This window comes from Rutidosis leptorrhynchoides, chromosome 10 (assembly GCF_046630445.1).
Source record: "Rutidosis leptorrhynchoides isolate AG116_Rl617_1_P2 chromosome 10, CSIRO_AGI_Rlap_v1, whole genome shotgun sequence".
NCBI lineage: Eukaryota > Viridiplantae > Streptophyta > Magnoliopsida > Asterales > Asteraceae > Rutidosis > Rutidosis leptorrhynchoides.
The window spans coordinates 305,672,024-305,691,895 of NC_092342.1; the positions used below are offsets into that span (position 1 = coordinate 305,672,024).

General features: G+C 35.0%; 2 protein-coding genes across 2 annotated transcripts; both read right to left on the reverse strand.

Moving 5' to 3' along the window:
* Window positions 1-3,365: 3,365 nt before the first annotated feature.
* Window positions 3,366-4,186, reverse strand: LOC139872967 (nuclear transcription factor Y subunit B-3-like). The gene has a single exon (XM_071860897.1). It carries the CDS (start codon window positions 4,028-4,030, stop codon window positions 3,512-3,514), a length of 519 nt encoding a protein of 172 aa, XP_071716998.1. The 5' UTR covers window positions 4,031-4,186; the 3' UTR covers window positions 3,366-3,511.
* Window positions 4,187-5,317: 1,131 nt separating this feature from the next.
* Window positions 5,318-11,639, reverse strand: LOC139872968 (transcriptional adapter ADA2-like). Its single transcript, XM_071860899.1, has 13 exons — window positions 11,311-11,639; window positions 9,443-9,501; window positions 9,059-9,237; window positions 8,823-8,888; window positions 8,469-8,594; window positions 8,321-8,396; window positions 8,154-8,214; window positions 8,011-8,069; window positions 7,858-7,935; window positions 7,120-7,342; window positions 6,802-7,012; window positions 5,968-6,279; window positions 5,318-5,728 (listed from the first exon to the last, which is right to left on the reverse strand). The coding sequence occupies exons 1-13, from the start codon at window positions 11,361-11,363 to the stop codon at window positions 5,534-5,536; spliced, it is 1,698 nt and encodes a 565-aa protein (XP_071717000.1). The 5' UTR covers window positions 11,364-11,639; the 3' UTR covers window positions 5,318-5,533.
* Between the last annotated feature and the right edge of the window lie 8,233 nt (window positions 11,640-19,872).

Consider the following 19,872-nt stretch of genomic DNA (forward strand, 5'->3'; position numbering starts at 1 on the left):
TGTTTCTGAATTGCAGGAGGAGATAGACTTCTCTAATGGTGTTAATCGAATAAAGGAAACAGCAACTGGATTGTTTTCTGGTATTTGTTTAGTCGACATAGAGAATCAATCAGAAGAGGGTACGTACGAAAAAAATAAAAATAAATAAAGTGGATGTGGACTTGCAACTGATTTTGGATTATACTCTTGTTTGAATCTGTGATGCGTACGATCTGTAACAAACTCAACAATCAAAATAGCTTACAGTGATTTGTATCAATCCATTGTTTCTCTTTTTCTTTTATTTATAACTCGTAATTAACTTTTTTAATAAGAATAAATCTATATAAATATTACGCTTAATTGATCAAGTTATTTGCATTATATCTCAGTATTTATCTATACACATATATTTGTAAAATATAACAGTATTTATTTATTTTTATATAGTTGTATTTATGATCTCTAATAATAATAAAAATGTTAATAATAAAAATATTAATAATAATTGTGTTATTTCCTTATAAATAATAATGACACTAATATAACCAATTACATGTATTAAATCTTATATTTATCAAACTAATATTTAAAATAGATTTTAATAAAAATATTAATATTTAAATTGTTGAAAGTGATAATAACATTATTAGTATAATATTTATATTTTAACTTGTAATTACGTTTAATATTATAATTTATTACTTATGTAATATTTAATAGTTATATAATGTATATACATATATAACAACATATATTTAATGTTTATACATTACAATATATATATACCGATAATAATAATAACAATCTTATTAATAGTAATACTACTTAATAATAATATTGGTAACGTTAATAATATTAATATAACAATTGTATTCAAACTTGTCATTAAGTTTGATATATTTCTGTTTATAATATCCTATCCACCAATTATATATTTTATTGAATCTTAAATATTTATTAATTATCTATATATTATAAAATATATAATTTTTTTTACTTATGTATAGGATTCATATATATTTACGTATTTATTTTATACATAATTGTTCGTGAATCGTCGAGCATAGTCAAAGGGTAATTGATTTCATGAATATAGATTTCGAAACTTTCGAGACTCAACATTACAGATTTTGCTTATCGTGTCGGAATCATATAAAGATTAAAGTTTAAATTTGATCAGAAATTCCCGGGTCATCACAGCCACGCCTATTGGCGCGGCACGGCAACCCAATGTCGCGGCGCGACATAAGCCGTGTTCAGGGGCTGTTCAACTTCGCACTTTTTCGTTTAATTCCAACTATGCTACGCATCTCCGATTAACATGTAATTTGTTCTAACATGCTTATATATGAATAATTAGCTCAGAAAAATAGTTCAAGACCCGACCCGAACGTGTTGACTTTGACTTGACCAAAGTTGACTTTTAATCAAACTTAACCAAATACTTATGCAATCGTTTTAACTCGCTTTTATACTTGTACCTTGCATGAAACGTGACAATTTGATTCACATGCTATATAATCGAGTCGTAACGAGCTATATGACTAATTGAACAACTTTGACCGACTTCATGTTTACCAATATTGATACAACCTATTGTTTAGGTCGAGACTAGCATTCTTTCTTGTACACGTTTACTTGTGAAGTACATTTACATTCGTGCACTCAAGGTGAGATCATAGTCCCACTTTTACTCTTTAAAACTTAAATTTGGGATGAGAAAACATAAACGTTTCGTTTTACAAAGTGAACACAAGTACGGAAACAAACATTCTACGTACGAGTTAGAACAAAAATCCTCAATTCGATTATCATTAGTTACACTTGCCGGGTGTAAGCGAGAACTTATGTTGTATGACCATATGAGTTTGACAAACCCTCATTCGGACGGTTCGCTACCGTTATGCGGATGAAATATATTTTCGAGAATAAGTGTATGTTCTAACACTATGTGATGAGGTAACGTTAGTTAAGCCTTGATAATTGGGTGCTCGTGATAACCATTTTTAGAATGATCATACTATTACTCCAACGTTATAAATCTTGTGGTTCAACTTACTTACTTACGTACTCACTTACTAAACCTATGATTTCACAAACGTTTTTCGTTGACAGTTTTCTATATGTTTTCTCAGGTCCTTGAACGCTAAGTGATACATGCATCCGCACTCTATTTTTGATACTTGCTTGGATGTCGAGTATACATGCATATTTGGAGCGTCTTTTGACTTACTTTTAAAATTGTGTCGCATAGGTTTCATTTGTACATTAAACGTTGTAATGTAACTAGTCGTTGAACTACTTTTGTAAACCTTGAAACATCCTTACATTTGAAATGAATGCGACATATTTTGGTCAAACGTTGTTTTAAAGACTTATGACCACGCAACGGGACCTAAGTAGACGGCGCTGTCAAATGACAATTTTGTCGGGTCGCTACAACAAATTCCTAAAAAAAAAACATTACAAATTTCTAAAGATAAAAAAAAAAAAACATTACAAATTCCTAAAAAAAAAAAAAAAAAAAAAAAAACATTACAAATTCCTAAAAAAAAACATTACGAATTCCAAACCAAGAAAAAAGTTCAATATGACCCGATTGTATCGTCACTCACGTATCCCGAATCGCTACTGTTGTGCGAGTAGTGAGGATGAGGTCGGGCTCAGAAACGTCAGGTCCAAATACCGATACAATACAAATCGATTCGGTTGCATTTGAGTTTGGCTCTCCCGATAATTTCATGCCACTCTTTCTCGGTTGTGATAAACTCGAAGTTATCGGTTTCTGGATCACAGTAAGCAAAATCCGATGCCTCAAAGTCAACATTTTCGCGTATGTAGTAGAACAAACGCCTCGTGTCTCAATAGGTGATATCGAGTGACTCGAACGACTTACATTGCCCGTCCAGGTACATCTTCCGGTCTTCACTTAGTTCTCCCGCGTACCAAACGTCCATCGAAACAGTTAAATGCGCCATGACAGTGTGTGTAATATGTGTTTGTGATGCAGTGTGTGTTCAAAGTCATATGCATATGTATATATAGGATGTGACTCGTTTGATGCTTAACGTTCAAAAATTCCCATTCAAAATTTTGAACCGTTTGATGCTTAACATTCAAAAAACAGTAAATGTCCCGTGATCGAAAATGTTATGCAACGAAAAAGTCGAGTGCGGGCTTCAATGGCGGATCCAACCACGCGCTGCTAATATCGGTGTTGGTGGAAAGCGGATCCAATGACCAGTGCATCGACGGACCGTTACTAGTGCTCAAAGTCAATAATTTTCAAAATTTACCTCCAAACTTCAAATAAAGAAAAGCTATTACAGTATTACTAGATCCAACTAGGCAACTATGATATAGGTAAAATCCAGAACAGTGTAGAACGTAAACCATATTTAGAAATTAACATGTCAATGTCAATAATTAAATAAAAGGAAAAAAAAACACATAATTAGCAAATCCATCCATTAAAAATATGAAAAACTAATTGCTCCATGATTTTCTTCTTTCTACTGCACAGCTGCATTCACCTACTAGGCTTCAAAGATGACCCGCCACCTCCCCTACCCATAACCGTTTGTTGATATTGACCCGAATTATAAAATTGACTATTATACCCTCCATACATCCCATTATTACCATATCCACCACTGCCGCCACTACCACTTCCCTCATCTTTTTCACCAGGCCGTAACGACATCGTTTTCTCACCTTCAATCTCCCTATACTTAGCTAAATACACTTTCAACGGTTCAACGTATTCTTCAAACCCTAACGTCGTCATCGCCCACAACAAATCATCGCCGTTAATCGTTTTCCGTTTCTCCCGTTGACACTTATCCGACGCTTCACCGGTGATAAAACTTATAAGCTCCGATACACATTCCTGCACAGTTTCCTTCGCATCTTTCGATATCTTCGCATTCGCCGGTAACGCTTTTTTCATGATCCGGCTCACGTTAGCAATCGGAAGGAACCTGTCTTGTTCTCTGGCGGCTAATTCGCCGGTGTTGTGACCGCCGGATTCGTTATCGGAATCGGCCATCGGAGGGGAGGGAGTGGGAAACGAATGGTGAGGTCCGTTGGATTGAGGGAGTACGTAAATAACGGTATTGAAGGTGACATGGCAAAAGGAGAACCGTTTGGTTTATTGATAAGATGATGATGACGTGGAATGTATTAGAGACGATGGATGTTGAGTATTTTGATGGATGGATGATGTGGCACGATTTATGTTTGAACTTTTGTTGAAAAGGCGATCTGGTTTTGAAGAAAAGTTGTAGTTGGAGATTGATTCCCATCAACAGTATATCTAAGTGAGATGTGGAGTGTTTTTTTAGATGGAGAGGCCAATTAAGTTTAGGGATAATTATTCGAAAATGCATTAAATTTTCATTAAATTTCTATTATGTGTATTCAACTTTCAAATTTTCTATTGTACGCATTCAATTATTAAATCTCTACTATTGTATGCATTGAATTACTTATAGCTTAGGTAGCAGGTCAATATTGTATACATCGTTACCTGTTATAACAGGTTAAATGCATACAATAGTACAGATTTAGAAGTTGAATGTATACAATAGGACACTTGAAAGTTAAATGCATACAATAAGAATTTGGTGAAAGTTCAATGCATTTTCAAATAATTTTCCCTTAAGTTTATTACTCCGTATTTTGTATTTTTAAGATACTGAATTTAAAAATGATTTTGTAAACCATTTTTATATGTCACTCATATTTGAAACACAAAATTGAGACGTTGGTCTCTAAACTTTGTATCAAACAACATAAGTTACATTTTCTTTGAGTCTGTTTGACCTCCATATATCAATTAATTTCACGGTTAACCCTAAAACTAACGTCCGTTAAATATTTTCGTTAAATATGGTCACTTGTATGGCACAAGAGCGTACTTTTTGTCTTTTATTCTTTTCTTCAACATCATTATTCCTAAAAAGATGAACAAACCTTTAGGTGTTTTATTTTTTTCAAACACCTTAATCAACAAACAAACCAAACAAAGTTTATCTCAAATCAAACAACAATAATTGTTACAAACGCAAAAATTGTTATTATTCGCAAACCAAACCTCCATCACTTATTAAATTGTTACAATCCACCCAACACCTCATATTTGTGAACTTCCCAATATACATGTATGTTACCTGACCCAACTTAATAAACCATGAAATGTAAACGTAACGCGGCAAGAACATAGGTTACGGCAAAACAACTTAACCTAAAATGCATCCTGTTGAATCAGATTTGAATACATATAAACAAACCCAAACGCACCCTTTCAATCTAGGAGAAGAATAAAAACAGAAGAATAGTAGCAACAACAATCGATAGTTGGTGGTGGCCTATATCTAGAAAAACCATGATGGTTTCATATACGGTCACAATATACATGTCACATATGTCTTAACTAACTAATCCAACTATGGTATTTCTGCATCAAACATTTGACTATACGATCACACAACAATGCTAGTGTGTACCCACAAATGGGGGCGGCTAGGTTGACCCAAGCAGGTCTTATGATTCACGGTTGACCAATTCCCTTCTTCAGAAGCATGTCGTACACTCTATCCACCTTATTTGGATCAACAACATTAAACAGTCGATGTGCATCGGCCTTTCGAGCTATGTGACCATTCAAAACCTCTATGGTCAGTTTCTCTAACATGTTCAGATAATGCGCAGGAAGCAACCTGAGCTCTGCGCATAACCGTTTCTCCTGCACGGAAAGAAAGAGAAGATCCGATTAGCCAACCACTACTCAGTTATAAAAAGGATTTTTCTAAGGACAGCCCTTAAGGTTGTCGTTAAGGTGCATTAATGTGTTGTACAAAGCGGTTAATGTTGACTTTTACATGGCAGTTATAAAAAATATACAAAAGTTGCACCTTAACAACATCCCTAATCGATAGAAAAATCCTATAATAAAACAATTAAAAAAAAAATAAGAAGGCTTACGGCTTCAGAGAGTAAATCAGCACCGGTATGTCCGCTAACATCCCAATTATCCAAATTTGCAATAGTTAACCCTACAGGAGTCGAAGAGTCTTTGGCACTCGAATCAAGACCTGTGGGCCCCCTAACACCACCACGGGGACTATTATCAGCATCCCCTTTAAGATGATTTGCTCTTTGCAAGAATTTGCCGCTAGGTCCAGGCTGTACATTATCCTTCACCCTGCGTGCGCTTTCTTCAGCTTCTCGTTTTCTTTTCTGTTCAATGTATCTTTCAGCATCTGCAGATGTCGTACAACCGGCAGCCCGAGCTTCCTGAACATGTATGCAAACATGAACACTATAACGAAAATAATATAACTCCACATAAAAGTAAATAAATTATCACAATGAGAGAATCACGTTAGCTCAAGGTTGTAAACATCGAGAGTCGGGGACAAGTTGGTAGGGACCTTGGAGGGACGAGTCAATCGAGTCCGGCGTTGACCATTGTTGACTTTTAGAAATAAATGAATTGAACATATATATATTACACATAAATATATCAAACTTAAAACATAAATATTTCAAACATAGATATATCGCACAAAATCTAATTGTAAAAAAAGGTTTTTTTTTTACCTACCTTTGACTTTCACCTACTTTGACCTACTTTGACCGACTTTAACCCGACTTTTTAGCGTTGGCCGACTTCGAAGGCGTTTTTTGGCAAGTCGGGACGGGCTAGTCCCCAAACCGAAGCGTCATCCGACTCGGTCGACTTTTACAACAATGCGTTAGCTTATAGTATATAGTAACAAGTAGAAGATGTAAAACTATTTCACATATCAAACGAACCTGCAGATCCTCAATTCGTCTTCGAATTCGGTGTTCTTCAATAACAGTTTTCAACAATTCCTCGTGCTCCTCTTTTGTATGAAAACGCATGAACACCCGGTACCGACAACATATTTCTTTCTCTTCGGGCGAAAGGCCTTGCTCAAACGGGTCAGCATAAAGTAAATTTCTTTCCAAAATAAAGTCCTTCCTACGCTTCCTCTCATCTAACCTGCAAAAAAATACCGACTTTTATTTAGAAATGCATATATACCGAGCCTGATGGTCGTATGAAAACCGTGTACATCCAAGTATTACTAATGAGAAGTTTTGGTTGACCTTTTAGAGTATATACGCAAGACACGCAATTTAAGTTCACGTTCAGCGTCAGTATCGGTATCCTTAAATTCCATGTCAGACAGTAACTGTTCAGCATCGTTGTCGTATTCAACTTCAAATTCTTCTCTCTTGAAGTTATAGCCACTCAACTCTGTTAACGAAGGCCCCTCTTCTACTGATGTCCTCAACTTTTTCTCTCCAAAGCTTCGGTCAACATGAGAATCTGGGAATAATAAGCATGATTAGTCATATATTAGGACTTGTTTATCTAGCATTTATAGGCTTATAGCTTCAATGTCATCGGTCTAACTACAAATAATTACATACATATGGGCCCCACCTTCTATAGGTACCAAATGAGACGTAAACCAGATATGCCAAAAAAAAAAAAAAAAAAAAAAAAAAAAATTAAAAAAAAGAAAGAAAAAATAAATAAAATTACTAACAATAATGGTTTATACAACTGCAAGGGGTAGCGGAGTGGTGATCTTGGCCGGCCAAAAGGATTAACTACCGGACAAGTTCCAGGTTTGAACCATGAGGAGGTGTAAATTTATTCGCAGAGCAAATTGCCCTCTAGCGGACATGGAGGTTCACCATGCACGAAACCGGGCAACTCGCAAAGCGAGTTGTCGCCTCGAGATTAGTCAGCTCACATTGCAAGTTGGATCAGTCGGGCCAGAAAGGGAACAAAAAGAAAATAATGATATATACATATAATTATAATGCCGGGCCTACCTTCTAATTTAACTCCATCGCCACCCTTGTCACTTTGGACAATGTTTGACGTTCTCTTAAAGCCAACAAAACCTACATCTTAAAAAAAAAACATTATTCGTGACTTATGTCTCTGTCTATCTCTCGATCTCGTGAGGACAATCTTGAACATACCAGAAGCTAAGGCAGATGAGGTCCGACCTGCGGAACCGTCTTGTCTCAAGCCCTCAACCCTACTCAAGTATTACAGATTAGTAAGGGTGAAATAACTGAAATTACATTAGACTTAGACACATATTCATAAAAGTCGAACTTACTTGATTCTTGAAGAATATGGAGACTCTTCTTTCACCGAAATTTCGCCTTCACTTGGGACTCCTGATGCAACTTAAAAAATCAAACAATTGAATTTTTTGAGTGTCAAAAGACTAACTTATTCAATATTAAAGACAACAATTCAGAGCTAAGATAAAAGATTAATTACCTTTAGTGACTTCCCCATGCTCTCTGGTCATTGCAAGTAGTTCTTCTCTATTCTTTCCCATAACATGGGACATGTCCTGTAATCACGTAGTACAAAACATAAAAAAAATGGAATAAGAAGAATAGGAAAATAAAAAGATTTGTTATACCGGAAGTGGGAAGCAAGGTGAATTCATGTATATGGTATTATAATGCTCGATACAATGTGCTTTGCTTTTGGTTCCAACGTGTTCAGCAACCTCATTCCAGTTCGCCAGCCCATACATTTCTATCCCCTGCAAAAACATGATTATCATTATATTTATATTTTATCCTTGCATTATAATTTATAATAAATTCAAACAAATTTATTCAAATAATATAGTACATGTAAAAGTACAAGTAATTGATGCTTTTACATTAGGTAATTACATAGAATCTTAATCTTAATATGATAGATTGCATCTTTTAAACGGGATCCCGAATAGATACGTAGTAGAAAGTTATGTATATGGAAAAAATACCTCAAGTAACAATATCTCCTCGTCTGCATTCCAATCAGAACAAAAGAGGGGAAACGACAGATTATCCTGTAGAAATAAGTCAATAACAGAACTTTTAAGTAACGAGCGAATCAGATAACACAATAATAGTTGATTTAGTTGAAATGATAAAAATGGCTGTTACCACATTTGAGCCAAAGATTTAAAAATATAAACATTATGCACCGAGTTGCAAAGAGAATAATTAAGTAACTAACCATAACCCGATATGGATGATTGCTTTTATGAGGATAAACCTCAGCTCCAACAGAAAAACACTCTACGCATAGATCAAAGTCTGAACAACGAGCACACTTTATGCGAATCTTTCCAGAAATGTCCTTGTTACAGTAGTTACAATGGTACAACGCCTTTTTTCCTTCACTCATCCCTTGGCCTATTAGATCAAAAGAATATTGAGTTTTCAACGAAACACACACACACACACACACACACACACACACACACACACAAAAAAGAGGTCAAATGTACACTAAAAAATTTGACCCGAGTAAAGAAACAATAAAGAATAATGGTAGGCAAACGTTTCATACCCGTCACACAACATATAATTATTAATTATAAAATTGACCGGGAATTACCTGAAGTTGCAGCCTCTAGATTCTCTAAATTTGACACAGTTCGTTTTCTCTTTGATCGGCTGAATGTTTGACAAAACATTGTCAAGAGGGTTAATAATGCAAAATCAGAATACATTGCTAAAACTTGGAATAATGCAATGTGGTAAAACAAAAAACAAAAAATGAACCTATTTTGCAACACAAACAAGATTGCGACGTTTATTTGAAACAGCCCACCGGAAATTTCTATATTATAATTAACTAAAAAACTGGTCTAACCTTTCCTCCGGCAGCCCCCAAAACTAAAACTACACTTCACTTTTAGGAGAACCAACCAGTAACTTTATATATAGTGTGTCCGAATTTTCAAGGCACGCATAAGAGAATGCACCGACATAATTAAAAAATTTACAAAAATGATGACGCTCCTCACAATTTTTTTCCACCCGAAGATTTAATTTTCTCCAATGTCATTCAGGACAGCATTTAGGAATTTTCCAATTATGAAAAGAGATTTTGAAATACTAACTTAGTATCTTGCATTAATTCATTGACTCAAATTTTAATTACATTACACCACAGGCGTTCAAAATGTGATTTGCTATAAGGGTATGGAAAATGGGTATGAAACAAATAGTTAGGTTCAAGGGTTTGGATATTTTATTTGAATCGAAACCCACCAAACAGGGGTTTTTTCATACCCGCAAAGAGTGATGGGTTTATGAATAGAAACCCATACTCATTCCACCCATTATTCAAACCCATGCCTATTCCGGTTCCCAAACACAAACCAAGGGCTACCTACACTACCAGTAAGCTTATTGAAAATCACCTTTTAGGCAACTTATTGAGCAATTGAACACTAGTAAGGCGGTAACTTAGACGATAATTAATGGATGAATAGAATCTAATAGCAAAAAAATACGATACGTAAATAGGTTCTCTCTCAACATATGCATGCAAACACATACACGTATACAAAATATATAGATTACAACATCTTATAATTATGAATAATGTTAGCATGCCATTTATCAAATAACAAGAAAGTTCCTTATTAAACAAACTAAACCATCCCATAAACATTGCTCCTTAGTCCACCATCATCATCCTCACGTTATCATTCTTATCAAGAATAATGCAAAGAAGTTAGAATAGTCATTTAGAAAAAGTTTATTTAATACTTAATTTCACGTCCAAAAACACAAAACGCGTAGCTAGACATAATTTTTATAGTGCAGAGCATCCTAATTATTATATTCTTATTTGTCACAGGATGTGCAATAAACAAGTTTTCATGGAATAAATTAAAACTAGCTGATAGTCGCTTACACTCTTAACTAGTACAAAAACTTAATGATCACGCAAAATTGATAGCTGATTTACTTCATCCACATTGGGCATCAACGTACACGCAGTTGCGAGTCAAACTACTATGTTGGCATAATAGTGACCTTTCTTCCATTACTAACAATACATCTTAATGACTTAAATAACCATTAAGTTATCATTAATCTGAGCAGGGACAATGGGTCAACACAACCAAGAGACTAGCAAGATGTGCTCAAAACAAGTTCACCAAAAATTACAAAAGCATCATTTAAAGACTCGCATAGGACAATGTATAACAATGCATAATATCCATTTTACATCTTTTACATACCATTAAATTAAGTAAAAGACCTAAACTTAACATCCAAATTGTACATAGACTTATCAATTATGTTGACCACAATCATTTTATCCATAAAAAAGCTGAAAAATGTAAAATTGGAATAAAATTACAAATTTGCAACATTTAACCATTTATATGTGTATAATTACATGAATGTAGCTAAATTGAACAACTTATGCTAGTGAAATTACTGAATTCATAACAAAATTCACACCTTTGATTCGAATCTTCATCGGCAGAGTGATTAACAGCTCGTGAACGACCCATTCTTCTTCAATTATATAAAATTAACTTAATGACGAAACCCTAGAATTCGCAGATTGATGACAACTGAACTTTCTGTACAAAATTGAAAATACTAAAGTCAAATACGAACTGAAATTACGTTTTTATTGTGTGTAAATGACCGTGTTAACGGAAAATTATAAGCAACGACCGCCGGGATCGGCCACGGTCACCGGAAAGATGAATACATACGAAATTGAATTTGAGTTATACGGAAAGTTATTAAAGTTGGATTATATACAATTTGATCCCATTAGTTTCATTTGTTTGGATTTTTAATTAACGAATCGAGCCCGAACTTATTAAATATTAAACGAGCCGAGATTGAATTTAGAATATTAGACTCGAATCGAATCGAGCTCAAACTCGAGCTATATGAAATTTAAACGAGCTGAGTTCGAGCCTCAGCTCGTTTACAACCCTAACCAAATCGCTTCTACTTGTAAGCCACATAACCAGTGGCATATTCATAAATATTTTTGAAGGGGGTAAAAATTCATTAAAATATTTGAACTACAAAAATCGTACAAAACAAGACTTTATTGCTTCGTTGGTCCATGTATTATACCCCATATTGCTAATAACGTACCTCGGAATTTTTTTTCTTCTTAATCCTTTGTTTTTCAAAAACATGCAATCAACATCCCTCCGTTAACCTATCGTTAAAAAATCCTTTAACCCTTGACATGTGCATTCAGTGGCGAGTTTAGCATATGGTCCGTGGGGTCACGGGACACCTCTAGTTTAAAATTTTTATGTAGAAAATACTCTTTAAATTGTATAGGATACCACTAAATTTAATTCCAGGACTCCAAATATTTTTCTAATTTGTAATTTTTCTTTTAAATCATATAGAACATCATTAAATTTAACGACTCGGACCACATATATTTTTTAAATTTATACGTTTTTTGAAAGTAAACAACCACTAAAATAGCATTGAGATATAATAGCACTGCCAAAAAATTCAGGACCCCATTGAGTTATGATCCTGAAATCGTCACTGTGTGCATTGCATGTGAGGGTAAATTCGTCTCTTCACTCTTCATCTTCATCTTCTACACTAAAAAGGAAGGAACACTTGCGCAAAAAATCATATAATTTATATATTTATAAAATGAAGGGACCCGTCCTAATCCACCTCGACGAAGTCTTCAACAGATGGTCCCATTGCGAGATTCTGACCTCTATATGTCATGAACGACTCCATGTAATAAGCGAAAGATTTCTTTCAGACATGAGAATAAACATGTTTTAAAAGTGTCAACCAAAAGGTTGGTGAGTTCATAGGTTTATCATAAACAGTAAAATTCATAATTTTGATAGACCACAAGATTTAAATGTGCATGGTACAAATGGGCCCGAATCCTATACCCACCTGTAATGTACATGCGATTTCTTTTAAAAACAGTACATCTTTCTCGTGTACGAAACCATTTTTCATAAATCTTAGTAACCGTACACATATATCTCGTGTACAAAATAACATACACATAACCTGTGTATAAAATCATTCTCTCGATATATAACATTCACTTTGCTTTCATTGCTTGGCTTGGTAACCGACCTTAACATATAATGCGCATCAATAATATCCCCAAAAAACAGAACATCTCGTCTGTATAATATATAAACTTCGAAGTACTAAACACCACGCCCACTAGCTCTTCAGTCTAGTGAACATTCTGGGTGGGGGTGTTAAACTCGGTAGCTACCTTTAGGATTCGCATGAATTAGGGTCATACCCGTTTCTAATTCTTAGGTTACCAAGCAATATTAATTAGGGGAAAATATTCACAACAATTAGTGGCAATTATAACGTCCAACTAATTCAATAATAATCAACAGAACTCCTGTCTGCATAATAATTAATTCGAGAAATGTTTTGCTTGTGTCTATCTCGTCAGACATTTATAAAATCATTTCATGTATTCGCAGTTCAAAAAATATTTCGAAAGCATTTATAAAAACAGCGCATGTATTCTCAGTCCCAAAAATATATATTGCAAAAGCATTTAAAAAGGGAGCAAATGAAACTCATGATACGATATTTTGTAATAAAAATATGCATACGACGGAACTGAACAATGCAGGGTTGGCCTCAGATTCACGAACCTATATAATTTATATATATATTAATACCTATAATCGTAATTGAACAATTTCATATATTATAACTTGTATTATATATATTTAATTTGTGTATATACATTTATAATGACTAATATTCATATAGTTATATTAATATATATTTGGTTAATATTATATTAAAAATACTTAATTTGTTATATATGAATATCTATATAAAAATGTTAATGTGATTAATACTTACTTATATGTAATATTACTAAAAGTATATTTTTATATACAAAATGTTTATTTGGTAACATAATATCAATAATAGTAATAAAAGTTGTTTTTAATTATAATGATAATACTACTAACTATAAAAATAATGATTTTACAAATAATAATAATACTAATATTTATTTTAATATCTATAATGATAATAATAATACTACTAATAGTAATACTAGTACTTATGATAATAATAATAATAATAATAATAATAATAATAATAATAATAATAATAATAATAATAATAATAATAATAATAATGGTAATAGTAATACTACCTCAAATAAGTATCCACAAAAAAAAAAAAAAAATGCCTAAGTCTGGGTTTGAACCCGCGACGTCCCGCTAACCTGATAACGCCTTTAACCATTCCTTTGTCACCTCATTTCTGATTTAATTGATACACCAAATCTATTTATCCTAATACAAATGTCTGTCTTCTTCTTCTTCTTTTAAAAAAATGCCATAACTCAGGCTTGAACCCGAGACCTCTCAGTTAAACACCAACATCCCTAACCAATCCACTGTTTCGTATTTTCGGCAATAATAAGGTTTTAAATCCTTTTAACCCGTATTAACCATTTCATTTTCTAAATCAAAACTTCATCTTCATCATCATCTATAATCTATACTATCATCATATATCTATTATCATCATCGTCTAATTTATACATCATCAATACATAAGCATGCTCGTTACCACCTTCATTATATCATTATCTTCTAATCATAATTCATTTCATTAACTAACCCGTCACCAGCTATAACTGGCCAAATTTCACATCGGCCCAACAACGTTTCACAAGCCCAACTAGGAAACCCAATAACAAAATATTACGGCCCAAGATGAAAATAGTCCAAATAATTACTCAGGCCCGATTTAAAAGTCCAGTTCACTAGTTAACTAGGTTGATCATGAAATAAAGAGTGGGTTCGTTTGAAAACAGAAACAACAAACAATCACTTTCTTCTTTTACACCTCATCATTCACTATCAACTTTCATTCCCTTTAAAAAAAAAAAAAAAAAATTTCAACATAAACATCATCATCACCCTTTAATGTAACAAAATTACGGGAGCAGGAAAAGTGGTAGTCGAAAAAGAAATAGAAACGAAAGGCAGTTAGCATTGTAGCATGATGATAACGAAGGTGGTGGTTTACGGTTGGTTTCTCATCTGATCAAAACATAAACGTTAATGAAAAATAGCTGAAACATAAAAAGGGAAGATACGGGGCAGTAAAAATGGTGTTGGCTTTGGTTGGCAGTTACGGTTTAGGAAACATAATAAAACAGTTGTAGTAGCAGCGATAGTTAGATGGTGGTTTGGTTGAGGGTTCGATTGAAAACAGAAAATAACAAATGGGTTGTGATGGTGGGTTTATAAAGTAACCAGAAATATAAAGATAGTAATAGGTTTAGATGTTTGATGATTGTGGTATTGGGTGATCCGGTCGAATAGAAGATCAAGAGAAAAAGTTGGTGATTCTAAACGGGTTTCGGTGATTGTCTTGGTGTTCGACAAAGATAGACACGAAAACAGTAATCATACATTATGAGCTTCAAGCGATGGTCTAAGATGACGGTTTAAATGGGTTTAAAGCGAGTGAAGGATGATGACCATGGTGGTTGGTTTTAAATGGTGATCGAAAGTGGTTCGTAATATATCATACCCCCAATTATGGGCCTGGGTGAATGTGACATTAATATCAAACAAACCAACATATTATAATATACGAGAACAATACTAAATGATAAAAACAAACTTTGTTGAGAGTACGCAGCGGAAAATGAATGTCGTTACAATAATGGAAATCACAATAAAGTAATTGTTTCAAATGCAAGAATAATAAATGCAATATCTCTTGATCCTAAGTCCAAGTAGCATCACATAAGCAGTAAGTAATTCAAGCTTGATCAATCGACACCTGAGACAAACATGCTAAAGTGTCAACCAAAAAGGTTGAGTGAAGTTCATAGGTTTAACAAAAATGTTTGACCGTTGTTTTAGACCACAAGATTTAGTTTATAAAGTTGATCTCGCAGATCAAAAGTTATGCCAGTTCGTGATATTTAGACTAAACGTTCAAGTTTGCCCCAATGACAAGTTGTGTCTGTCCTTGTCGGTTTAATTTTATTATTAAGTAATACAATGACTTGGTCAAATGTATCGGGGACGTTACTCCCGATAGGCCTACCCCCAATAATTAAGCATGCATTCAACGAGCAATTAAAAATATCACTGTAGGGACTTAGTCGGACATAGCCGGGTATAGCATAGTTTAGCAGTTTGGTACTTGTGTCTAAATTGTAAAATGTAAAAACAGCATGTGTCTCACCCCAAATAAGTTAAATAAGTTGCACAATAGTAAGAGGGACTATGAGTTCACCTTAGTAAGTAGGAGAGAGATGGTTATTCCTCGGAATAGAAAGTTTGGATGAACGTGAGCAGAAAGTCAACCTAAGGACATTTAAGAGTAGTTAAGTATTTTGCCCAAGTTTAAGTTTAGGTATGAAAGTGTTTTAAGTATAGTTAGTTTTACTAAGTTTCCCTTCCTAGTAAGTTTCCATTTTTAGAAAGTTTCCATTTTTAGTAAGTTTATAATTAGAAAATTTCTATTTTAAAAGTGTTTCCATTTTAGGATATTTGCCATATTAGATATACTTCCAATCACCCCTTTCCCTTCGAATGGCCATTTCAGGTCTAGGGGCTTGAGCTATAGGATCCTTTAAATTGGAAAATCTAAACCCTTCCGCCTAGAGTTTCGTAGAAACCATTCGTCAAGAAAGTTCGAAGATCTATATATATCCAATATATATCCAAAAATATTTTTATGTGTTATAATATAAGTAGTAGGTTATAAGTGTTAGTAATAGTAATAGTGTATAAATATTATATAGTAGTTGTAACAACCCAACCCGTTAACCATCCGAAAACGTGCCACAAAAAAAAAATTTCTGAAACAGTTGATCTGGACGGCGTCCAAAAGCTTGGACGGCGTCCAGCTCTTAATACTGGGACGGCGTCCAGACATCTGGGACGGCGTCCAGATGTACTAAAACATTCTGATCAGTTTTTCGAACTCGCGCGGGCGAAAACCCTCTTCCCGACACTTTTAAACCAAAACACATTCACAATATAATACAATAGTTTAAACTAAGAGTTTTTCACAATAAAAACCGAGTTTTACGACACCGGGCCCACATCGACCCAAAATACCACAAGTGACTATTTCGACCCATTAGTTTATACAAAAACATAGACCGAGCATGGGATTGGGGACACGCTACCCAATCCTAATCAAATCCAAAAACAAGTCTTCTAAAGCAACTACGCAAGTCCACTAGTCCCCGCGCTTACCCGAGCCACCGCATCCGTGCAATCTATAAAAATGTAAACAACGAGAGGGTAAGCTAACGCTTAGTGAATGAGAATATACTACATACATACATATGCATAAAATGAAATGCGCATCGCTAACACACAAATACGAGCCACATACCGCAATCCAAGCATAACTAAGCAATGTTATACCTAACGTACCACCAAGTCAAACCGCAAGATTAGTTACAACAATATAAGTAAATACGCGTACATAAATGGGTAACCAAACTACAAGGTTAACCCCTTAACCTCAATCATACGAACATTGGCCGAACAACCCGAGCCTTAGTGAATTCGCACAACCCGAAATTCACTTCTCTACCAATTCAACAACCGAGGTTGGCCGAACTACCCGAGCCTTAATGAATTCGCACAACCCGAAATCCATCACCTCATAAAAAGGATGACCGAACAACCCGAGTCATCATGAATCCGCACTACCCGAGATTCACTTCCCAAATACCAAAACCCACGGTCACGGGATTATAAAATCCACCACATCGGGGTTATCCACATCACAACAATATCAACCCTTCGCCATTGGGGTTACAACATCCACATCACAACCACGTGTGATCACGTACACTCAAAATGTGTACCACGTCAAAGGTGGTCAACCAAAACGCACAACCGTGCCAATTGGACTCGTACACAAGTCCATCAATCCACCTATATGTGAAGTGAGCTCTATAGCCGAGAATCACTTCACCCGACCCGCACCCATCCTACACATACATATGCATATAGGATATTAACACTCACCTTGTCGCCTTGATGAATGCTTCCAAATAATTCGCAACTCGTCAATGGAACGTACCTATTCCATTATCACAATACAAACAACACAATTAGGGTTGACTTACAAACCAACCCAATTGACCCTTAGTGCAAATTCGACCCATTTGCACTTCCAAGCACAAACCGCGCCCAAATTAATCAATAATCACAATACACGTGAAAATGGTCCTAACACATCAATTAAACCCGAACACAAGTGTTAATGTAACAACCCAAACCAACCCTCGACCAAACCACGCGAAAATACAAAATAAAAAAAAAAATTCCTGTGCAGCATACCCGCGCGGCGCGCCAGATAGGGGCGCGGCGCGCCAAAGTGGACTGTCCGGGAAGTCTCATAATGCGAAAAAGATTGACTAGTTCCCGACACTTTTAGACGAAACGCTTTTTACCATACATCCAAATATGTAAAACTAACTTGTTTCAAATATAAAATCAATGTTTTACAGGCGGGGCCCACATCGGCCGTTTTACGAGTTTAATACTATTTACGAGTTTCGACCACCAAAAAGTTTAAGTTCCAAACTACACAATGAGCATGGCGTTTGGGATTAAACTACCCAACTATAGGTCAAACTCCAAGAGCTACTAAAGCCAAAAGCGTCCCCTAGCATCAAGCGGGATCTCTAGTCCAAAACGATGCCCTTACCCTTGTCCAAAACGAACCTATAAAATGATAAACAACGAGAGGGTAAGCAAAGCTTAGTGAATGCAATAATTATACGAATACATATATAATTATACCTACTTGCAAACACTTACACAAACCGCAAACACGCTAGCGAACATAATTAGCTTATCGTCACAATAACAAGCTATAAATCTCCAATACCACAAGCTAGCATAACAACCGCATATAAATATAACTCGAATAATATAATATGCTTACAACACAAATAACCATGGTCGACCAATAGTACAAGGGAACGGCGCTCGCGAAAACACCATCGGTGTTCATAACATCCGTTAGGGCACTTAACACCTCGCACCACTAACCCCTAGGGTGGCACCTTAACACCTCGGCACTTCACCCCGAGTGGCATCTTAACACCTCGATGCTTCACTCATTATTTTACGGAGTGGTGTCTTAACACCTCGACACTGCACTCCTAGGTGGCATCTTAACACCTCGATGCTACACCCGAGTGGCATCTTAACACCTCGATGCTACACTCTTCACGTGAAACGTGGTGTCTTAACACCTCGACACTACACCTTTCACACTACAACAAATAGATACATTATATACATACGCATATAATTATTCCACTCACCTCAAAGTCTTGTGAAAAGATACCCGAGCTTGCAAAACCTCAAAGTAACGTACCTATCACATTATACATATTATCAAACGTAAACTCAAGTCGGTCAACCAATTTTTTCACCATTCCTAAGTCATTTTGACCCAAAGTGCAATCCCGACTCATTTTGCACCATTAACCCTAATAATGGGTCAACTTCACCAAAAACCCTAACTCTAGTCAAATATGGTCTTATTACATTTTTACATCACCAATTTAACTCATTTTCACACATGCAAGACCACTTAGGTCATTAAAGACCCATTTGACCCATTTCAAGGTCAACACACCCATTTGGGTCATCCATGCTCAATTAACACCCATTTACATATCATTGAAGTGTTCTAGTACTTTAACTAACTAATTAGGTTCATAAACATAAATTAACACTTTGAAAACCCTAATTAGTTACCTTTGAGTCTACATGACCCAAATTCACCCAAAACCCCCAAATTACTAGCAAGTGGGTTTTGTGTGCATCATTAACCCAAACCCTAACCCTTAAACACTTTAAACTAAGGTAATCAAGTTTAGGGCTTACCACAACAATCAAAACGTAGCTAAGGAGGAGATGAACAACTTTAACTCCCGAGTTCTAACCCGAAATGAGCTTCTTCTTCCCCGATTTAAGCTTTCTCACACTTAACCAC

Coding starts and splice junctions, on each gene's coding strand:
- LOC139872967 (XM_071860897.1), bottom strand. CDS start 4,030: ATGGCCGATTCCGATAACGAATCCGGCGGTCACAACACCGGCGAATTA.
- LOC139872968 (XM_071860899.1), bottom strand. CDS start 11,363: ATGGGTCGTTCACGAGCTGTTAATCACTCTGCCGATGAAGATTCGAAT. Junction 8,889..9,058: donor ATCATCCATATCGGGTTATG/GTTAGTTACTTA, acceptor TTATTTCTACAG/GATAATCTGTCGTTTCCCCT. Junction 8,215..8,320: donor GCATGGGGAAGTCACTAAAG/GTAATTAATCTT, acceptor AAGTTGCATCAG/GAGTCCCAAGTGAAGGCGAA.